The sequence below is a fragment of the Aureococcus anophagefferens genome (assembly GCF_000186865.1).
Source record: "Aureococcus anophagefferens unplaced genomic scaffold AURANscaffold_9, whole genome shotgun sequence".
Classification (NCBI taxonomy): domain Eukaryota; class Pelagophyceae; order Pelagomonadales; family Pelagomonadaceae; genus Aureococcus; species Aureococcus anophagefferens.
The window spans coordinates 1,302,404-1,324,439 of record NW_008705569.1 but is presented as its reverse complement, the minus strand read 5'-3'; the positions used below and the strand labels follow the sequence as shown (position 1 = coordinate 1,324,439).

Sequence of the window (22,036 nt, the reverse complement as noted above, 5' to 3'; positions counted from 1 at the left end):
CGGCCCGGCGCGGCGCCCCAGGGGTCGTCGTCGTCGTCGGGCTACGCGGGCGTCCTCGGCGGCGGCGCGGCCGCGCCGTCGGCCGCGCCCGGCGGCGCGGCCGCGGCCGCGGCCGCGCCGGGCTTCCGCGACGGCCGGTCGCGGAGCCCGCCGCCGCCGGGGAGCCGCGGCGGCTACGGGTCGCCGCCGCCGGCGCCGGGGGGCCTCGGCGGCGCGTCGAACTCCGGCTCCGCGTCGAACCTGCCGTCCGTCGCGGGCCTCGTCGACGGCCTCGGCGCCGGCGGCGGCTGGGGCGCGGCGACGCCGTCCCACTCCGTCGACGACTCGCTGCGCATGGCCATGGAGATGAGCCGCCAGTCCGAGCTCGCGGACGCGCTCTCCGCGCTCGACGACAGTCCCGCGCGCGGCCGGGGTTTGGCGCGCGGCGCGCCCGGCGACCTCGACCTCGGCGGCGGCGGCGGCCTGGGCCTCGGCGCGCCCGAGTTCGTGCCCGGCGCCTTCCGGGCCGACGACGCCGGCGACGCCGACGGCGCCGGCTGGGGCGGCGCCGGGCCCTTCGGCTTCGGCAAGCCGGCCGCGGCCTTCGGCGCCGGGTTTGGAGCGCAGCCGGCCGACGACGGCGACGACGGGGAAGGCGACGACGACGCGCTCGGCCTCGAGGCCGCGCTCGGCTCCCTCGTCTCCGGCGACTCGTAGCGACCGCCGCCGCCGGCCGCGCATAGACCGCCAGTCGCGCGCCGCCGCCGCACCATCCCCCGCCCCCGAAACTCTCGGGCGCCGCGAGCCCGGGGCGCTTTGCCGCCCCGGAGGACACGGCGCGCGACCAAAACGGCCGCCGAGGCCCGCCGGACCGCCGACCGCGCGGACGCAGCGGCCGCCGCGACTCCCACGCCACGGGAGCCGCGGCCGGCCGACGCGTCCCCGCGCCGAGGGGCGGCGTAACCACGGTACCGATCAAACTCGAGTTAGCTAGTAGCCGCCGCGAGGGGCGTAGAATCCAGCGACGTGCGACCACGCATCGACGGGAAGCGCGGCTCCGAAGCATTTGGTGAGCATGGAGATGTGGACGTTCAGCTGCCGACGCGCGTACTCGTCGAAAGCGCCGGCCTTCTTGATGGCGTCCACTAGGTCCCAGGCGGACAACACATACTGCGAGTATCCAATCGGGATAAACAACGAATCTTCGTCCGGGCGATTGAGTTCTGTGACGGCCACCGTGGCTCCTGCGCGGAAAAGCGCGAGAATGATAGGTCGCGAGTATATACACGCGCTTTCAATAATCCTTTGAATTGCGAGAACGCCACCCGCTGCGTCCACGTCGGCACCGCCTGCGATGAGAGCGTCGAACGTCGCGCATTTGCGCCGGTCGAGTGCCTGATCGCCTAACGCCAGGATTCTGTCCGGAGCAACGTGAAGGACTGCCAACGCCAGAGGGGTGCCGCCGTTATGACCGTTCCGAATGTCGACATTCGCGCCAGCTTCCAGGAGAGCGATGACAGCCTCGGGGTGCGAGTTCATCGCCGCCATGTGCAGTGCGGAGTAGTTGCTAACTGATGGCACTATGCGGTTCGGGTCTGCACCCTCTTCTAGCGCACGTCGTAGGCGAGCTGTGTCCCCGGTTTTGGCGTAGTTGTGCATCAGCTGCCAATAGTCCCCGGTATCTGCGTAGTCTCGTATCAGCTCCCAATCAACATCGCTGAGTCCTGCCGGCGCCCACATGTCGTCGCGACCCGCCGCTCGCCAAGAAGACTGCCACAAGATCTTGCCTTTGGAGGCCGATGGAGACGCCCTCCCGGGCTATGGTCCAGGCATCCTAAAGCCGATTCCTGTTCCTTCGGGGTTGACCGGCATGGCCTCGCCGAGCGCCGCCACGCCGGCGGCCGCCACGCGCGCCGAAGACGCGCCGCCGCCCGGCCACCGGACGCCGGCCGCCGGTCCCGCACACAAACCACCCGGCGCGTCGCCCGCCGCCTCCGAGAGCCCGCTGCGGCCCGGCAAGGAGAACAGCACGCCCGGGAGCGACGAGCGGTCCGCGACGCTCGCGCTCGCGCGCGAGAAATACAACCGCCGCGACTTCGCGGGCGCCTTGGCGTGCTGCCAGGCGGCCGGCTGCGCGGACGACGACGCGATCGACAGCCTCCTCCTGCTGGGCGCGGTCCACTTCCAGCTGGGCCGCTGGGAGGACTGCGCGCGCCACACGCTGCGGTGCATCAAGCGCGCGCCGGGCGTCGCCGAGTCCTATTCCAATCTAGCGAACGCGCTCAAGGAGCTCGGCGATCCCCGCGGCGCGAAGCGGCTCTACCTCAAGGCCATCGCGCTCAAGCCGCGGTTCACGGACGCCTACAACAATTTGGCATCGGCGCACCTCCACCTCGGCGAGACGCGGGAGGCGCTCGAGACCTACGAGGCCGCGCTCCTCGTCGATCCGAGTCTCGCGGAGACGCGGTGCCATTTAGGCCACCTCCACCGCGCCGCGGGCCGCCGCGACGTCGCCGAGCACTGCTACGCGGAGGCGCTGGCCTGCGCGCCGAACCTCGCCGCCGCCTGGTGCGCCCTCGCGGCCATCTACAAGGAGCGGGGCCGCTTGGACGACGCGGCCGCGTACTACCGGGAGGCGATCCGCCGGAAGCCGTCGGCCTTCGACGCGCACTCGAACCTGGGCAACGTGCTCAAGGAGCAGGGCAAGGTCGACGCGGCCATCGCCGAGTACGCGCGGGCCATCGAGCTCAACCCGGGCTTCGCCGTCGCCCACGGCAATTTGGCGTCGTGCTACTTCGAGAAGGGCGACCTCGAGCGGGCCATCCGGATCTTCAGAGTCGCGCTGGACATCGAGCCCAACTTCCCGGACGCCTGCAACAACCTGGGCAACGCCCTGCGGGAGCACGGCGATTTAGAGGAGGCCATCGCGTGCTACCGGCGCGCGCTGCTGCTGCGCCCGGACCACGCGCACGCGCACAACAACCTCGGCAACGCGATGAAGGACAAGGGCCTCGTCAACGAGGCGATCCAGTGCTACGCGACGGCCGTGGGGCTGGCGCCGCGCTTCGCCGCGGCCCACTCGAACCTGGGGCTCGTGCTCAAGGAGCGGGGCACGGTCGACGACGCGCTGGCGCACTACCGCGAGGCCATCGCGGTCGACCCGCAGTTCGCGGACGCCTACAGCAACATGGGCAACGCCTACAAGGACCTGGGCCGCCTGGACGACGCCATCCGCTGCTACGGCGAGGCGCTGAAGCTGCGGCCCGACTTCGCGGACGCGTGCTCGAACCTGGCGGCCGCGTACAAGGACGGCGGCCGCCACGCGGAGGCCGTCGCGTGCTACCGGAGGGCCCTGGAGCTCAAGCCCGACTTCAGCGACGCCTTCTCCAATCTGGCCCATTCCTTGGTGTTCGTCTGCGACTGGAGCACGCGCGCCGCGGACTTCGAGCGGCTGACGCGGATCGTCCGCGACCAGCTCGCGGCGGCGAAGCCGGCCGTCGTGGATGTGGACCCGGCGGCGCCGCTCAAGCCCGGCCACCGGCGCTTCGGGGGCAAGGTCTACCCGCCGGAGGCCGGCAACGTGCCGTCCGTGCAGCCCTTCCACACGCTGGTGTATCCCGTGTCCATCTCCGACATGCGAGCGATCGCGGAGCGCTACGCGGACCGCGCGGCGCTGCAAGCGGCGGTCCTGGGGCTGCCGGAGCCGCTCTGCGACCGCCTGCGGCCCGAGGACGCGTTGCGACTATTGCGGGAGACGCCCGACGGCGCGCGCTACGGCGACGCGCCCGCGCCCGGCGACGGTCGGCTCCGTCTGGGCTACTGCTCGTCGGACCTCGGCAACCACCCGCTGGCCCACCTCATGCAGTCCGTCTTCGGCATGCACGACAGGTCCAAGTTCCACGTGACCTGCTTCGCCCTCAGCGGCCACGACGGGAGCCCCTGGCGGCGGAAGATCGAGGCCGAGGTCGAGCGCTTTGTGGATTTGTCCACCGCGTCGCCGCGCGACTGCGCGCTGGCGATCCGCGCGCGGGCCATCGACGTCCTCGTCAATTTAAACGGCTACACGAAGGGCGCGCGCAACGAGATCTTCGCCCTGCGGCCGGCGCCGATCCAGGTGTCCTACATGGGCTTCTGCGGGACCCTGGGCGCGGACTACGTGCAGTACGTCGTCGCCGACGCCGTCGTACTGCCGCGGGACCACGCGCGCCACTACTCCGAGAAGGTCTGCCGCGTGCCCCACTCCTACTTCGTCAACGACCACGCCCAGTCCGCGTCCTACATCTTCGACGCCGCCGCGCTGCCGAAGCGCGCGGACTACGGCGTCCCGGAGCGCGCGTCGTTCGTCTTCTGCAACTTCAACCAGATCTACAAGATCGACCCGGGCATCCTGGACGTGTGGTGCCGCATCCTGACGCGCGTGGACGGGTCCATCCTGTGGCTGCTGCGGTTCCCGCCGACGGGCGAGGCGAACATCCGCGCGGAGGCGCGGAAGCGCGGCGTCTCGGACGATCGGATCCACTTCACGGCCGTCAGCGCCAAGGACGAGCACATCAAGCGGGGCGTGCTGGCGGACCTGTTCCTCGACACGCCCCAGTGCAACGCGCACACGACGGGCTGCGACATCCTCTGGGGCGGGTGCCCCATGGTCACGTGCCTCGGGGGAAAGATGGCGACGCGCGTCGCGGCGTCGCTCCTCGGCGCCGCGGGGCTCGCCGACCTCGTGGCGCCGGACCTCGGCGGCTACGAGGAGCTCGCCGTGGCGCTGGCCACGGACAAGGAGCGCTACGCGGCGGTGCGGCGCCGCGCGGAGGCGTGCCGCGCGGGGCCGAGTCGCGCGCCGCTCTGGGACACGCTGCGCTGGGTGCGGAACGTGGAGCGGGGCTACGGCGCCATGTGGGCGACGCACGAGGCCGGCGCGCCGCCGGCGGACATCGACGTCGACGACGTCGGCGCCGACGGCTTCGACCGGACCGCGTACGCGCCCGCGGCGCTCGGGCCCCTTCCGCCGCCGCCGGGCTGCCCGGCGCGCGCGGCGCCGCAGCCGCCCCAGCGGCCGCCGCAGCCCATCCAGCCGCCGGGCCTCGCGGCCCTGGGCCCCGTGGGGCCCCACGTCGCCGGCGTCCTCTTCCCGCCCGCGCCGCTGTTCCCGCCGCCGTTCCCGGCCTACGGCGCCCAGCTGCGCCAGCCGACCTACTTCCTCCACCAGGGCAACGCCGTGCCGCCCCAGCGCCTCCCGACGCCGCCGGCGCACTACCTCCAGACGCCCAACGCGGGCTTCGCCCTCTACCCGCCCGCGGCCCTGAACCAGACGGACCACGTCTGGAGCCCGCGCATGCACCAGCCCGTCTTCGCGACGCGGCCGCCGCCGCGGCTCCCCGGCGAGTACGCGCCCTTCGGCTAAGGTTAGTGGTAGTCGCCCCTCACGGGCGCCCCGAGGTCGTTCTTGACGATGACGCTGTTGAGGTCGTCGAGCTGCGCCCAGTCGCGCGCGTCCAGCCCGTTCGGGTTCCGCCCGAACGCCCGCTTCACGTCCCGCGGCGACGCGGCGAAGGGCGACGCGAAGTGGGCCGTCACCACCCGGTCGAAGGCCCAGGACTTGGTGAAGTCGTCGACCCAGGCCGCGGTCTCGTCCGGCGCGCGGATATCCGCGAACCTACCAAGCATGACGGTAACGATTCTTCATCGTTTTCCCAGCCGAAAACTCTCGAAAATCGTCGCGGCCGCGGGACGCCGCCGCGAACGCCGCCAGGATCGGCGCGCGGACCACTCGGTCCGTGATGCGGTCGTAGCCCGGCCACGCGCTCCCCTCCTTCCGCAGCGACAGGAACACGGCCTGGAGCACGGACTGGGGCCAGAAGTCCGGGTCGTCGACGGAACTGTCGGGGAAACTCGTGCGGAAGATGTCCGGCGCCGTCGGCTGCTTGGGGATCCAGCTCACGGCGTCGGTGACGAAGAGCGTCTTCGTCGCCCCGTGGAAGAAGGCGCTCTCGGCGACGGGCCCCGCGTTGCCCGGCAGGTCCACGTAGAAGGTCCGCGTGTCGATCTCGCCGGCCCAGGGCGGCTGCGGGTCCCGCTTCGACCGCGGCAGCACGCCGTCGACGCGGAACGGCAGCGTCGACGTCGCCGGGTCGAAGCCCAGGGACCCAAAGGGGCCGTACTGGCCCGGCGCGACCCAGGTCGACGCCCGCGGGAACTTGCGCGCGAAGGGCCCGAAGAAGGCCTTGTGCTCGAGCGCCGTCACGGGCAGCACGAGGTGCTCGACGGGCGCGTCGAGGTCCGCGAGGAGGCTCAGGCACTCGCCCGTCGGCGCGACGGGCGCGTTGACCCACAGACCGCCGGACTTGAGCCGCTGCACGGTCATGCGCACCGTCGCCGACACGTTGCTAAACCTTAGGAGCTGCTCGAACGCGTAGGCGCCGCGGCCGAGGTCGTAGCGGTACGTCGCGCGCGCGAAGGGCACGGGCGGCAGGATCGCCTCGGCGAAGAAGCGGCCGGCCTCGGGTCGCGTCACCGGCGGCGCGATGGGCGTGAGCGACGCGGCGCCGGCGACGGCCGGCGCGAGGCCGGCGGCGCCGGCGAGGGACCGCAGCGCGCCGCGCCGCGTCGTCGGTCGCGCGGCGCCGGCGATGCGCAGCGCGACGAGGCACGCGAGGGCGCGGCGCATCGGTCGACGCATGTGCATGTGCCGCGACGGAGCTGTGAACGGCGACGCAATCAGCAACTCAGAGCTGCCACATAAGCAAGGGCTCAAAAGCCGGCTCGAGTCATGCGCCGGGGGTCGACTCGACATGATGTGTCGTCCCGGCCGCCGGCTGTCCCGCGCCGCGCGCCGCCCCGCGCCACGACCGCTGTGCAGGCTTGGCTTAGTTCGCTTCCGCGAGGGGGCTGCGGGGGGCGGCGGCGGGCTCGGCGCCGGCGGCCTGCTTCGGCGCCTTGGACCGCTTGAGGTCGTACTTGAGCTCGCGCGCGAGGTGCGGGTCCGTCGCGAGGACCTTCTCGACGTCGGGCCCGTGCGTCGCGAGCACGCGCTTGAGCGTGGCGACGAGGGGCGCGGCGAGGGGGGACTTGAGCTTGTCGAGCGTGTGCTTGAGGGCGATGAGGATGGGGAGCACCTGCTCGAGGAGGTGGAGCTTCGACATGTGGCCGAGGAGCTTGCCGCGCGCGGCGGCCAACGTCTTGGACCGCGTCGTCGCCGCGGCGTCGGGCGCGTCGTCGTCGGCGCCGTCGTCGTCGGCGGCCTTGCGCGAGGGCGCGAGGACCTCGAGGTCGCCGCCGAGGAGGTGCAACGCGTCGGCGACGGCGTTGTACGCGGGCGATTCCGGGTCCCGGAGCTGGGGCCCGAGGCTCGGCACGTCCGCCGCGGGCGCGAGGACCTCCCGCGCGAGCTTCGCCGACACCTGGACCTTGCCCTCGTCGGGCGTCGCCGATAGGAGCGCGCGGTAGACCGCGCGGCGCCGCGCCGCGTTTGCCGTCCCGCCGAAGTGGCGCGGCAGGTCGGCCGTCTCCGCGTCGCCGCGGTCGCCCGTGTAGAGCCGCAGGCAGGCGACGACGTGGTTCACGAAGAGCGTCGGCGTCTTGGGCAGGAGCACGTCGACGAGCGCGTGCCTCGCCAACGCGCGGTTCGCGGGCGCCGCGTCCGCGAGGCACGAGAAGAAGCGCACGACGAGCTCGGGCCGCCACTTGAGGTAGTCGCGGCCCAGCAGGCGCGCGATGACGACGACGGCGTGGCGCCGCACGTCCGCGTCCGCGTCGCCGAGGCGCAGGCAGAGCGACCGCGCCCGCGGTTCCACGAGCGACGTCCGCGCGACGCAGAGGTCCCCGAGGCACGCGAGGCACGCGACCTTGGCCGCCGGCGACGCGTAATCGTCGTCGAGCGTCGCGGCGAGCGCGGGCACGACGTCGCGCGCGACGGCCGCGGAGCACCGCGCCAGAGCGCCCAAAGCTGCCACTCCCAGATTCCGCAAGCTCGCCGAGTCGGAGCGCGCCGCGCCGTAGGCGACGTCCGCGCAGGCGTCCACCGACGCGTCGTCCTCCGGGAGGCAGCCGTGGGCCGCGAGCGCCGCGATGACCGCGAGCGCCGCGGGCGCCGTCGACTCGCAGGCCTCGGCGGCCCAGCTCCGCCCGTCGAAGGCGCCGGCCTCGGCCGCGCACGCGACGGCGGCCGCGGCCGTCTCGACGCCCGCGAAGCTGAGCTGGCGCACGCGGTCCGCCGGCGGCGCGGCGCCCGACGCGCCGAGCGCGCGGAGCGCGGCCGCGCGCGCGGCGTCCGCGGCCGTCGCGTCCTCGGCGACGGCGAGGCACGCGGCCTCGAGCGCCTCGACCTGGTCCTCCTCGGAGCTCCGGAGCACGTCCTCGAGGAACCGCAGCGCCGGCACGGCGCCGTCGCAGTCGCCCGCCGCCGCCGCGGTCTCGACCGCGCCGACGAGCGCGGCGCCCGCGCGGTCGCATAGGAGCGGCCGCTTCCGCCGCGGCGCCAGGTGGCCGAGCGTCGCGCGGAGGCACGCGCGGAGCTCCGGGGAACCGGCGCAGGCGCCGAGGAGCGCCCAGGCCGCGTCCGCGGCGGCGCCGTTCCCGCCGAGCGGCGCGAGGACCAAGGCCTCGAGCTGGTCCGCGACGCGGTTCGCGAGCGACGGCATGACGTCCAGCGCCTCGTGGATGAGCGGCAGGCAGTGCGCGGGCCAGGCCCGGCGCAGCGCGCCGTCGCCCGGCCGGCCCTCGAGCCAGCCGCCGATCGCGCCGACCGCGGCGACCTTGACGGAGATGGCCTCGTCGTTCGCCGCCAGCACGGCCGCGTCGACGATGCTCGCCCAGGCGCCTTCGTCGTCGCCGAGGCCCGCGACGGCCGCCGCGAGGCAGTGCACGGCCTTGGCCCGCACCAAGGCGCGGTCGTCGCGGCGCAGCCGGTCGACCGAGAGCGCGGCGGCGCGCGCCGCGAGGTCGCCGTCGGCCCAGGCCTCCGCCGGCAGGGCCGCGAGGGCCGCGAGGGCGCGCGCGCGCGTGCCCGGCGCCTTGTCGCCCGCGCGGCCCAGGAGCAGCCGCTTGAGCGCCGCGGCGGCCGTGGGATCCGCGCCGTCCTCGTCCGCGGTGAGCGCCGCGCGCATCGCGTCGCCGAGGCTCGCGCGCCCGGGGTGGGCGTCCGGTGGCGGCGCCGACTCGCTCAGGCGCCGCGCGAGCAGCGCGCCGGCGACGTCCGCGGCCATCGCGCGGCGCCCCGGCTTGTCGCAGACCGCCAATTTCTCCGCGAGGAACGCCGTCAGCTCGTCCGCGACGGCGGGCGTCGCCAGGGTCTCGCAGACCGTCTCGCAGACGCGCGCCCGCGCCGCCGTCGCCGCGCCCGCGCCGACGACGCAGAGCCGCTCGCAGAGGCCGAGCCGCGCGGCGTCCGTCAGTCGCGTCTTCGCCAGCGCCGCGCGGGCCCGGTTCGCCGCGGCGGCGCCGGCGCCGACGAGCGGCGGCACGAGCGCCTCGACGACCCACAGGTTCGCCGCGCCCAGGGCCGCGACGAGGTCCTCGGACGCGGGCAATTTCGCGACCGCGCACGCGCCGAGGCGCGTCACGAGTTCCGGCGACGACTCGCCGAGCTCGCTCAGCGCCACGGCGAAGCGGTCGCCGCGCCAGCAGCGCGCGACGGCGTCCCAGAGCCGCGGCGCGCCGCCGCGCTCGAGGAGCCGCGCGACGGACCGCCAGCACGACGCGTAGGCGACGGCCGACGGCGCCTCGGCGACGGTCGAGAGCGCCGCGTAGCACGCCGCGGCCTCGCAGCCGTCGTCGAGGCGGCCGCCCTCGCCCAGGGACCGGTGCACGGCGACGACGACGCCCGCGAAGGCCCGGCGGAGCGCCGCGGCCGGCGCCGCGGGCCAGAGCGCCTTGCCCGCGCCGCCGAGGTCGAGCCACGCGTCCGCGGCCGCCGCGAGGGGCGCGAGGCTGCCGACGCTCGCCGCCGCGATGGCCTGGGCGTCCTCGAGGTCGAGGATGGACGCGACGGCGTCGTCGTCGAGGTCGCCGACGGCGTCGAGGGCGTGCCGCGTGCGCTCGATGAGTTCTTCGACCTCGGCCTCGGACATGAGGACGTCGGCCATGGTTTTTTTCAGCAGGCGTGTGTCGGAGCGATACGCGTTCGTTTGCAGACGATGGGAGTGTGTTTTTGTGTGCGTTTTACGGATGACTAGGCCTGAACAGGCACTCGACCATCGTATGAACTGCCATTTGCAAAAGACTCTGCAGAAACCCCCGGTCAAGGCATTTGGCCGGAGGTTTTGCACGCCGCCACTCGTCCGGACAGCTTGCGTCGCTGGTCGATACGAGTCTGGTTAGGGATTGGAATAGGCCTACGCGCCGGGGCGGAGTCCGACCTGCGCCGCGACGTAGACAAAACCATCATGGGGGTTTAATTTGAACCACCATTAGAGGACCATTAGGAGCGTTCGGCAGGCCACAACCGAGTCCCATGCTTTAATCTACGACACTTAGGAGAGGCCCGGGGTCGCCCGGGGTTGGTTTTTCTCGGGCTGGATTTAATTGTTGAACCCACATTGAACCGGCATTGCAGACCAGATCAACCTCTCGCACGCCGATTTCGCAACCCGGGGCGACTCCGACGCCTTCGCCCGCTCGTCACATGTGGTCTACGCCTTCGACGACAGCCAGTCCGCCACCAGCGCCCACAGGCGCACCGCGGCTCGCGTTTTCGGTCGAAGCGTTTCGGCGCCCGGCGGACATTCGCGAGTCGTCGAATTTTCGACGCGACACCAGGAACGCGTCACACCATCGACTCGCACCATCATGAAGAGCATCTGGTTGAAAAAGAGTCCGAAGGCTCGCCGATGCGCCGCCGCATGGCGGGACCGCGGATTTCGCCACTTTTGGGCGCACGCCGTAGACGCGCGCGAGAGTGATTTCGGGAGCTATGGAGCTGGCTAGACACTTACCAATCGTCGGCCGGAACGCAACATTAACTTATTGAACCTAGAAGTTTACTTTCGAAAAAGGGTTGGACGTCGTCGATGATGGTCGCACGATCTCTGATGCTGGGTTTGGCATGTTCCAGGCCAGGGGGAGAGAAACTGAGCACACTTCGCAATGGCAATTCGGGGTCGAGCATCCCAAATCTTCAGCCCGCTCGTCTCGGGAGCACGCAGAAGCCGAGATCATTTTCCCCTCTCTCTCCGCGCGCGCGAGGCGGTCCCCGCGGCGAGGTTCTGGGTGCTCGAAGGTACTATGCCAAGCGAACCCCTCTCTCGTCGCCCCGATTCCGGCCGGCAGCCGCGCGGGCATAGTACCTTCGGGCGCCCCAGACCCCAGACGCAGCCCCGCTCCGCCGACCAACCACATCGTCTCCATCAAAAGACGACGTTTCAGCCGAGCGATACATTTCACTGCAACTTGGTCCGTCGATTAGTAAGTGCTAGAGACCGTCCATAGGTCACACACAAGTGCGCAACCCTCGCGGAGGCCCACGGGCACGCCTGCGCTGCGCTGGAGCGCCGCCCAGGCCGACAGATGCACCGGTGAGCTGGGCTGCGGGCCGTGAGCCGTGCCGATTTTGGCCGGGGCAAAAAAAAACGCCGCCGACGTCGGGAAGGGATTAAAGCGGCGCGTACTTGCGCGACCATTGGCGGTATAGGCGCACCGCAGGAGCATTAGGATTTAAATCGTACTCCCAGGAAAACCGAAGCCGAGCTCCTCCAGAGTACTGGACACTGAAGATTTTTTAAACCCCCATGGCGGCTAGGGTGAGCCGCGACGTGCGCGATCTGCCTCAGGTGGGCCCAACTGTCAACCAAACCCGTGGCCAAGGCAGCTTCGCTTGTCCACAAGTGTGGCAGCCGATGAGGCGTCCGATGGAGCTCGTGTGAGTTTTTGCCAAAGCTCAGCCTCCACGTCCGGTTGCTAGTCGTCTGTGCATGCGCTTTTCGCTGGCAGCCATGGCAGACTTCTATCAAGCGCATCCACATTTCTCGTCCTATCAAGCGCCAACCCCGCCCGTTGTCTCGACCTTCAAACGCACGGCGCCGCTGTGGATCGACACGGATGCGGGCTTCGACGACCTGCTCGCCATCGGCGCGCTGGCGTCCGACGAGCATTTGAAGTTGGTCACGACGACGAGCGGCGCCTGCGAGACGCCGGCCGTCGGCGCGGCGCGCGTCGCGGGCCTGCTCAAGGCCCTGGGCCGCGACGACGTCGAGGTCGTCGCCGGCCTGCCCGCGCCGAGCGTCGAGGTCGCGCCGTGGCTCGCGACGGCGCGCGAAAAAATGGTCGCGTGGGCCGCGGACTTGCCGCGGGCGGCGCCGAGCGCGTCGACCGTCGCGGACGCGCTCGCGCGCCTCGATCGCCCCGACGGGCTCTTCCTCGGGCCCCTCACCAACGTCGCCGCCGCCCTCGAGGGCCTCGACAAGGAGACCCTGGACTATCACTTCGGCGAGTGCGTCGCCATGGGCGGCAACAAGCTCAAGTACAAGAAGCCCGACTTCGACCTCGACCAGGCGCCCTACAACGTGCCCGAGTTCAACTTCGCCTGCGACCCCAGGGCCGCGCGGAAGGTCGTCGGGATGATGCACGACCTCGCCATCGTGGGCCTCGACGCTTGCTCCGCGGACCTCGACGACGTCGCCGCGGAGCTCGCGGCCATGCCGGGCTTGCTCGCGTCGATCCCCAAGGTCGACGCGTACGCGGTCCGCTGCGACCCCCTGGCGGCGTTCTACTACTCGACGCAGGAGAACTTCGACCAGTTCTTCGGCGGCTTGATCGTCGACGGCGACACGGGCGTCGTGCGCGTCAAGGACCACGAGCTCCACCACTTCGTCGGCACGAACCTCCGGCCCGGCCAGGCGTCGCAGAAGAAGCGGCACGAGGCCTACGCCGGCGGGCGCGCAATCTACGTCGCCTGGCTGAAGGACGCCCTCGCGAAGCATCCTTAACTCGTCCGCCGCTTCTTCGCGCATCGCCGGTCGACGTGGTTGCCCACCGGGGTCGTCCGCCGGTCGTGCTTGCGCCTCCGGCGCGCGAGGCCCGGCACGTCGAGCGCCGCCGCCAACCCGCCGGACCGGATCGCCGCCGCCGCGCGCGCGAAGCACGCCGCGAGCGCGCGCGGGTCGTCGAGCGACGAGAGGTCGACGGCCGACCCGCCGAAGGACAGCGGCGCGTCGTAGGCCCGCGGCGACGCCCAGGCGTCGAGGACGCCGAGGAGCGCCGCGCCCGGCGGCTTGTTCGGGAGCGCCTTCGCGACGAGCGCGCAGCAGCGGAAGGACCCCAGCCCGCCGCCGTAGACGTCGTCGAGGCCGCTCTGGCGCAGGAGCACCTTGGCGAAGCGGCAGACGGGCGCGTAGGCCGCGCGCGCCGCCGCGAAGGCCTCGATGGCCGCCGTGCCGTCGCCGGCGTCGCCGCGGTCCGCCGCGGCGCGGTCGCCGTCGCAGGCGCGCGACACGTCGAAGGCGAGGCCCGTGCGCCGGTCGACGCCCTTGACGACGGGCACGCGCGCGTGCACGTGCTCCACGCTCCGGCTCCAGGCCGCGCCGTCGATGGCGCGCGCGACGTCCGCGAGCGGCACGGCGTCGAGGAGCCGCAGGTCGACGTCGCTGTCGAAGAGCTCGACGCCGCACGCGCGGCTCCCGTAGACCTCCGCGAGCGCGTAGGGATGCGCTTCCTGGACGGCGAGCGCGAGCCGCGCGCCGAGGTCCGCGGCGGGGCCGTCGTCGCCGCTGCGCAGGGCGCCGTCGCCGCGGACCCAGGCGTCGAACCGCACGAGCTGGTCGTCGAGGTCCGCCGCGCGGACCCAGTCCGGGATCGGCGCGTCGCCGTCGCCGTCGTCGTCGGACGACGACGACGACGCCTCGGGCCGGTCGCCGCGGACGATGGCGTCGGCGACGCGCGCCGCCTGCTCCGCGCCGAGCGCCCGCGCGAGCGCCGCCCGCAGCGCGTCCTCCGTCGCGTGGCCCGACGCCAGGGCCATGACCACGGGGTCGACGAAGCCGCAGACGCTGACGAGCGCGGCCTCGACGGCGTCCGACGACGCGAGGCGCGCGGCGATCGACGGCGCGAGCCCGTCCGGCGCGTCCGCCGGCGGCGTCGGCGCGTCCTCGGCCGGCGCCGGCGGCGCCGGCACGTCCGAAGCCGACGCGATGTAGCCGGACGCGTCCGCGCCGTCCGACGGCCAGCGCCCCTCCGACGGCGCGAGGTTCGGCGCGAGGTTCGCCGAGTACGCGCCCGCCAGCGCGTCGAACTCGGCCTCGGCCTTCTGGGGCAGGTAGACGAGCGTCGGCGATCGGAACATGAGCGGCGGCGCCGGCTTGCAGGGCCGGCAGGCGGCCACGTTGGGGTCGTGGTCGAAGGCCTCGGCGAAGGCCGCGACGAAGATGGAGTCCTCGCCCGGCCCGAGGTCCTGGCCCGACGCCGCGAAGGCGTCGATCTCCTCCTGGCTGATGTCGTCGAGGCCGTCCATTCGTCAATTCGGACTCCTCACCGCGTCAATTCGGACTCCTCACCGCGTCGCGTCGTCCGTTGCCACAGGCCGGCGACGGGCACGGTTGCCTCGTTTGCCCTTGATCAAGCCGGTTCCTCCGCGGTTCGTCGACTCTTCTCGCGTTTATACCCCGCACTACCCGGCGCCTGGGCACTCGCGCGCACTTCTTGACCCTCGCCCACGCCCTCTGGCCGTACCCCGACGCGACGTGGACCGCTGCGACGACGCTGCGACGGCGAAACACCCCACAAACGCGCCTCAAAGCGCTTGTGGCAAGAACGCCGCCGTTGGCGCCGTTGCCGCGGCGATCGTCGCATCCCGGGACACGACGCACGCGGCGCTGGGCGCGGCGACCCGCGACGCCCGCGCCGCGTCGCCGCTCGCCCCGCGGCCCGCCGCGGCTCGCGCGCGGTCTGTGTGACGCGCGCGGTCCGCCCGCCGCTCGCGCGCTCCGCGACGCGAACGCGCCCCGGCTCGACCGCGCGCACCCCGCGCAGGCCCCGCGTATCGGAACCATGAGCGCCGACGGCTACTCCGCGAAGAAGACGAAGATCAACGAGGACAAGCTCGCGGACTGGCTCCGGGAGCAGGTCACCGGCGACCTCGAGCAGATCCCCGGCATCGGCCCGGCGAACGTCAAGCTCCTCGCGGCGACGGACAAGGTCGAGGAGTCGATCACGACGACCTACCAGCTCATCGGCAAGTTCCTCTCGCTCAAGGCCGCGGACACGACGTGCGTCGAGCACTGCGACATGTTCTACTACTGGCTCCAGGCCAAGGGCGTCAACGCGGGCCGGAACAACATCGTCCTCGCCATCGCCGAGAAGTGCGAGGTCTTCCTCCCGGGCTGCTACGACGCGAGCCAGTACGAGGACTAGGGCGCCCGCGAGAAAAAAAGCAAAAAAAAAATGCCGCGCGCGCTTTTCCCTCGCCCCTAGCACGTAAGAAGCTCCACGGTGCGTCTGTCTTCGGCAGCAGCCGAAACCCGTTGCTTCTAAGACATGCTTAGGCTCCCGCGTCGTTTCTGCCCCCGGCGCGCGCGTCACAGCTGGAGGCTCGCCTGGAGCTCCTCGTAGGCCGCGCGCTGCATGTCCTGCGTGGACCGGAGCCGCTCGATGAGCTCCTGCTCCTGGACGGCCATGTCCTGGATGAGCTTCTCGGCCTCGACGGCGCGGCGCGTCTCCTCCTCGACCTTGCGCGCGTACTCCTCCTGGCGCTTGCGCTCCTGCTCGAGGCGCGCCTGCTCCTTCCTCCGTCGCGCCTCGTCGCGCTCGCGCCGCGCCTGCTCGTTGCGCAGCTTGTTCCGGCTCTTGAGGTCGTCGCCGTTCGCGGCGGCGACGCCGCCGAGCTCGCGGAGCCGGCTCCGCGTGGACTCGGCCTCGCGCTTGCGCTGGCCCTCGACCTCGGCGCGGGACGCGGCGACGTGGCGCGCCATGGACTTGCGGTTGTGGGCGACGGCCTTGCGCGTCGCGGCGACGCTGACCTCGCGCTCCGTCGCCTGCGCCCTCTTCGCGCCCGCGTGGTCGACGTTGCGCTTCTTGAGGCTCACGATCTCCTGCGTGCGCGCCTTCGTCTCGGCGATCTTCTTCCGCGCGCGCTCCTCGGCGACGGTGAGGTGCGCGAGCCGGTTCTGGAGGAGCTTCATGTCCGCCTCGGCGCGGATGCGCGTGTTCTTCGCGTCGAGCATGGCCGACAGCGGCACGCCGCCGCCCCCGGCGTCCTTGCCCGGCGACGTGTCCATGGCGCGCTGCGCTGGGTCGCCGCGACGCGCGCCCGTCGACCGCCGGCGCGACGCGCCGCCGACGACGGTCGACGCCGGGACTAAGCCCCCGGTCGTTTTGATGATACAAAAACTGCAACGTTGCCGAGGATTTTTGCACATTTGGAAAGTGGCACCAACACCCAGGTGGGGACCATGCAGCCCGCGACGTGGATCTTCGGGCTCTGCGTGGCCGGCGCCGCCGCGAGCCAGCAGCGGGCGACCCTCCTCGAACTCTACGACGCGACGGGCGGGAGCGGCTGGGCCAACGCGAGCGGCTGGGCGACGGCGGCGGCCGACGAGTGCGCCTGGCACGGCGTCACCTGCGCCGGCGGCCGCGTCGTCGCGCTCGACCTCGTCGAGAACGGCCTCGACGGCCTGCTGCCGGCCCTCGGCGGCCTCGGCGCGCTCGAGGAGCTGCTCCTCGCGGAGAACGTCGGGCTGTCCGCGAACCTCACGAGCCTCAAGCCGGTCCTCGCGGGGAACCTCACGACGCTGGACCTCGGGTCCGCCGAGATCGTCGGCGGCCTGCCCGACGACGCCTTCGCCGACGCGCCCAACCTCGACCTCCTCCGGCTGGCGTCCGAGTCCCTGGCCGGCGAGCGCCTGCCGAGCGCGTGGCCCGCGCCGTGCGTTTTGACGACGCTGAGCGTCCAGTACAGCGGCCTCGTCGGCCCGTTGCCCGCGGCGCTCGGCGGGTGCGACGGGCTGACGAACCTGCGCCTGAGCGGGAACCACTTCACGGGCGCGCTGCCCGACGCGTGGCGCGACCTGGCGTCCCTCGAGCGGCTCATGCTCTCCGCGGGCAGCGACAACGCGACGACCACGCGGGCGTTGGCGGGGCCCCTCGACGCCGTCGCGTCCCTGCCGGCGCTCACGTACGTCTTCGCCAAGTCGCAGCGCTTCAACGGCACGCTGCCGAACTTCGGGAGCGCGCTCCGGGTGCTCAACCTCGAGAACAACGACGTCGACGCCTTCGCGGACGACTTCGGCCGCAACATGAGCGCCTGCGAGACGCTGAGCCTCGCGGGCAACCGCCTGGCGACGCTGCCCGAGTCCTGGGCCGAGGCGGACGCCGTCGTCATGCCCGAGCTCCTCGTGCTGTCGCTGGCCGAGAACGCGATCGCGCTGGACGTCCGGGACGCCGCGCGGCGCGTGCCCGTGTGGAAACCAAATCTTCGACCCGACTTCAACGTGAGCGTATTCGAATGTTTTGACACAAGCGCTTCGGCTGGGCTTCGAGCACTCGACGAGAGCGATCGATCCGTCCAAAAATCAGCCGAATCGACTTCGATGTGACCGAGCGAGAGAATTCTCAAGTTTGGTCAGGACCACCCAAACCAGTGGTTGGTTTCCACGCAGGCGCATGCACCGCTTCTCGCGCCTCATGGTCTTCGACCTGAGCGGCAACCTGTTAACGGGCGACCTCGACGCCGCCTACGACAGCAAGCCGCCGGCGGAAACGTTGCGCACCGCGAAGCTCGCGCGCAACGCGCTCACGGGCAGCCTGCCCGCGCCGGCGAACCTCCCGGAGGTGATCACGACGCTCGACCTCTCGGACAACGACCTCGAGGGCGCCGTCTGGTCCGAGTACGCCAACCTGGAGAACCTCTACGTCGCGGGGAACCCGAGGATGGGCGACGACGCGCTGCCCGTGTTCCTCGAGGCGGACCGGTCGAGCAAGGTCGTCGACGAGCCGTCCGGGCGCCGCTGCTTCCCCGCCGTGTCCACCGTCGAGGGCCACGACGTGACCATCGACGACGCCTACGACGGCTACGACCGCTGCTCCTGCGCCAAGGGGTACGTGTTGGACCGCGCGACGGGATACTGCGAGGGCTGCGCCGCGGGGACGTACGACGCCGGCCGCGGGTGCGCGAGCTGCCCCAACGGCACGTGGTCGAAGCCGCGCGCCAAAAGCCTGGACTACTGCGCGTGCCTCGAGTCGCACCGGGCCTTCGACGGGGGCAACTGCACGGCCTGCCTCGCGGGCACGGAGCTGTCGGAGGACGGCGACGGCGTCTCGGAGTGCGCGCGGTGCCCGGTCGGGACGTACAGCCCGGGGAACGGCGAGGGCTGCTCCGCGTGCTACGGCGAGACGTCCTACGCCGACGAGCGCGGGCTGACGGCCTGCAAGACCTGCCCGGCGAACAGCGCGCGCGCCTGGACCCTGCTCGACGCGGGCGTGGCCCTCGACGAGTGCGTCTGCCTCTTCGGCTACTACTCGTCGGTCGCGAACGCGAGCTACGTGCGCGGATCGTCGCGCCACGCGACCTGGGGCCTGCCGGGCGTGGACTGCCTGCCCTGCCCCGACGGCGCGTCGTGCCTCGGCTACGGCCACGCGCCGCTGACGAGGCCGAACCACTGGGCCCACGTCGACGACCCGACGCGGACGGCCGAGTGCCGGCCGGGCCTGGGCCGCTGCGCGGTCAATGCCGCAAACTGCCGGCCCCTCGAGGCGTCGATGATCTGGGGCACGATCGGCGTCATCGAGAGCGACGTCGTCTGCGCCGACGTCGGCTACGAATGCGCCGAGGGCTACGGGAACACGCTCTGCGAGCGCGTGTCGAGCCCGGGCTACTACAAGTTCGGCTACTACAACCCCGAGGCGTGCCCCGACGAGCCGGACATGCGGAAAGTATTCGCGGCGGGCGTGAGCGCCGCGTTCTTCGTCGGCTACCTCGTCCTGCACTCGTTCCTCGAGACCGTGCCGTCGATCAACCTCATCATCTACTTCCTGCAGTTGGCGGGGATCGTCCTGCACTGCAAGTTCCCGAAGCCGGACAGCATGCACCCCTTCGGCACGTTCCTGAACGTCCTGCTCCTCGATCTCGACGTCTTGGCGCCGACGTGCTGGGTCGACTGGTCGCCGGCGGACTCGCTGAGTTACCAGCTCTTCCTCGCGGCCGGGGGCTTCGCGCGCTACGTCGGCCTCGTGGTCTGGAAGTTCCTCTGGCGGGGCTGCCGGCCGGGGGATTTGGATTTCGAGGACGGCGCGCTCGGCGGCGAGTTCTACCACGCGTGCCAGCAGGCGATGTCGTTCATGACGCTCCAGCACGCCGTCATCACCTTCAAGGCGCTGCGGTTGCTCCCCTGCGACACGATCTTCGGCGAGTCGTTCCTCGAGGCGGACCACGACGTCCGCTGCATGGGCGAAGACGGGACGATGCAGCGCGGCTTCGCGGCGTTCATCGTCGCCGTCGTCGGCGTCGGCCTCCCGCTGCTCGGCTACGTCCGCGTCTGGCGCTCGCTCCGGGAGAAGAAGGGCGTCCACGACTCGGAGACGCAGGCGCTCGTCGGCTACCTCGTCGCGCCGTACCACCACCCCTGCCACAACTGGCACGCGCGGCGCGCGCTCGTCGCCTTCCTCGTCGCGCTCTGCGCGACGAACGTGAACCCGGCGCCCGTGCAGCTCGGCTTCGTCCTCGTGGCCTTCGCGCGCTTCGCGCTCGAGGAGGCGGAGAAGCAGCCCCACATCTCCAGCGGCCTGAACTCGCTCGCGAACTGGGCCTGGTTCTACCTGCTGGCCCTCGCGGCGGCGTCCGTCGGTCTGCTCGAGGACGGCGGCCGCGGCACGGTCATCGTCTTCCAGCCGGACGCGGACTGGCGGACCGTCTACGCGGCGCTCTGCTACGCGGGCGCGGGGCCCCTCGTCGCCGTCGCCGGCGGGCGGGCCATCAAGGAGCACGCGAAGCACCAGGCGCGGAACCGGAACAAGCACGTGCTCCGCCGCTACGCGCGGTCCAGCGGCACCAAGCGCAAGAGCCCCGCGCCGGAGGACGCGGTCGCGGCCGGCGGCACGCCGGGCTGCGGCGAGGACTGGCTCGCGGCGCTGAAGTACGTGGCCGAGGTCGCCGCGGACTGCAGCAACGTCCACCTCCACGGCGGCGGCGGCAAGACGGAGAAGGCGGCCCGCGAGTACGCGAAGCTCGTCGCCGCGGGCGAGCTCGCGGCGACGCTCCACCCCTGGGCCCTGGGCCAGTACCTCACGGACCCGCACCGCTCGCCGAGCGACATCGACGACTTCTTCGATTTGGCGGAGCACATGTGCCACGTCGTCGACGACGCGTCCCCGACGTCCGTCTACTCGGGCGACCACCGCGCGACGTTCTGGCGCGAGTTCGCCCAATCCTTCGGCGGGGCCATCGACTTCGTCGTCCACTTCCTGACGACGGTGGAGCGCCAGGTCTTCTTCTCCGTCCTCACGCGGCTCCAGGAGCACACGTGCATCGCGAACAAGGCCTCGCGGAGCCTCCACTACGCCGTCGCCGAGGAGGACCGGTCGTCCGTGCTCTACTACCTGCTCTGCACGAACCCCAAGGACTTTGGGCGCTGCGCCGACTTCCTCAAGGCCATGGCGGCCGCGTGCCGCGACCGGCCGCCGCCGGGGCCCATCCGCGCGGTGCTCGAGGGCCACGTCGCGGCGCTCGCGGACCCCTACGACAAGGCGGTCATCGAGGCGGACATGGCGCGCCAGACGCAGCACAAGGAGCACCACGCGCGGCGCCAGTCGCAGACGCTCCTCTCGGAGTTCGAGAAGTTCAACACGCGCGAGATGCAGATGGTCGAGGAGGGGCTCGACCTCATCCGCGGCATGGAGCTCCGCGGCGGCCGCGCGCGCGGCCGCTCGTCGTCGTCGGAGAACGGGGGCTCGCCGGACCGCGGCCGGTCCCCGTCGCCGGAATCGCCGCGGTCGCCGCCGCGGTCGCCGCGGTCGCCGCCGCCGGGCGGCGACGCGCCGCGGCGCCGGAAGAAGTGGGCCAAGAAGCGCCGCGACACGCGCGAGACGACCGTGGGCTGCTTCATCCCCATCTGCACCGTCACGGAGAGCCGGAACAAGCCCAAGGTCGCGCCGGAGAAGGCCGACCTCGCCGCGAGCCTCGGCATCGACGGCGACGGCGCCGAGGAGAACAAGGCCGAGGACGGCGACGCCGAGGGCGCGCCGGTGGACGAGGGCGGCGACGCCGAGGGCGCGCCGGCGGACGAGGGCGGCGACGCCGAGGGCGCGCCGGTGGACGAGGACGAGGTCATCCTCGAGGAAGGCGACGCGTCGCCCGTGCCGCGCCTCCTCGTCTAATAAGCTTATTAAGGCGCCGCGCCTAGCCCGCGGCGCGGCGGGACTTGTCCGTGTCGACAGAGAGGAGGTCGAGCTGCGCCGACGCGTCCGTCATGTGCCGGAGCAGGGTGACGTGGAGGTCGTCGAGGGCCGCGACCTGGCTCCGCGCCGCGGCGACGCGCGCCTCCTTGAGCCGGGCCTCGAGCTCGACGTTCTTGTCGCGCTCGCCGTCCATGAAGGCCTCGAACTCGGACCGCTCGCGCGTCGCCGCGGCCTTGAGCGTGTCCCGCTCCTCCGCCAGCGCCGCGGCCTCGCGCTTGAGCGCCGCGGCCTCGCCCTCGAGCTTGGCGCGCGCCGCGGCCTCGGCGTCCGCGGCCGCGCGCGCCTGCGCGAGCCGCGCCTCGAGCTTCTCGGTCCGCGACTCCGCGGCCTCGGCGCGCGCGACGGCGGCCGCGAGCGCCTCGGCGCCGGCGGCGGCGTCGTCGCGCCGCGCCTCGACGGCGTCGGCGCGCGCGACCGCGGCGCGAAGCGCCTCGCGGAGGTCGAGGATCTCGAGCGCGCTCCCCGACGGCGACGGCGACGCCGGCCGCGGCGGCGCCGGGAGCGGCGTCGCCGTCGCCGCGGGCGGCGGCGCGGGCGCGGGCGGCGCGGGCGCGGGCGGCGGCGGCGCCGCCCGGACGACCGGGGCCGGCGCGGCCGGGGCCGGCGCGGGCTCCGGGGCCGGCGGAACCGGCGGCTCCTTCTGCGGCGTGGCCTTGCGCTCCTTGAGAAACGACGCGAAGCCGCC

At 72.3% G+C, this 22,036-nt stretch overlaps 5 protein-coding genes across 5 annotated transcripts in view; 4 read left to right on the top strand and 1 right to left on the bottom strand.

Moving 5' to 3' along the window:
* The window catches only part of AURANDRAFT_64286 (hypothetical protein), a gene marked incomplete at both ends in the record, with an annotated part of 5,127 nt that extends 4,431 nt beyond the window's left edge, over positions 1-696 (top strand). Inside the window, one exon of the mRNA XM_009038791.1 lies at positions 147-696. Within this exon, the coding sequence (XP_009037039.1) occupies positions 147-696 (550 nt within the window). The remainder of the gene's footprint in view (positions 1-146) is intronic.
* Positions 697-1,849: 1,153 nt separating this feature from the next.
* Positions 1,850-5,380, top strand: OGT6 (putative O-linked GlcNAc transferase; the record flags this gene model as incomplete). Its single annotated transcript, XM_009038792.1, has 2 exons — positions 1,850-3,475; positions 3,551-5,380. 2 exons carry the CDS (start codon positions 1,850-1,852, stop codon positions 5,378-5,380), a joined length of 3,456 nt encoding a protein of 1,151 aa, XP_009037040.1.
* Positions 5,381-12,679: 7,299 nt separating this feature from the next.
* Positions 12,680-14,416, bottom strand: AURANDRAFT_64284 (hypothetical protein; the record flags this gene model as incomplete). Its single annotated transcript, XM_009038745.1, has 2 exons — positions 12,680-12,832; positions 12,944-14,416. 2 exons carry the CDS (start codon positions 14,414-14,416, stop codon positions 12,680-12,682), a joined length of 1,626 nt encoding a protein of 541 aa, XP_009036993.1.
* Positions 14,417-14,546: 130 nt separating this feature from the next.
* AURANDRAFT_71662 (expressed protein) lies at positions 14,547-15,396 on the top strand (the record flags this gene model as incomplete). The annotated part of the gene is made up of 2 exons (XM_009038793.1): positions 14,547-14,569; positions 14,935-15,396. Coding segments are annotated over 2 exons (484 nt in total), but the record flags the coding sequence as incomplete, so codon positions are not given.
* Positions 15,397-16,352: 956 nt separating this feature from the next.
* Positions 16,353-21,270, top strand: AURANDRAFT_71661 (hypothetical protein; the record flags this gene model as incomplete). The annotated part of the gene is made up of 2 exons (XM_009038794.1): positions 16,353-17,359; positions 17,559-21,270. 2 exons carry the CDS (start codon positions 16,353-16,355, stop codon positions 21,268-21,270), a joined length of 4,719 nt encoding a protein of 1,572 aa, XP_009037042.1.
* Positions 21,271-22,036: the final 766 nt, after the last annotated feature.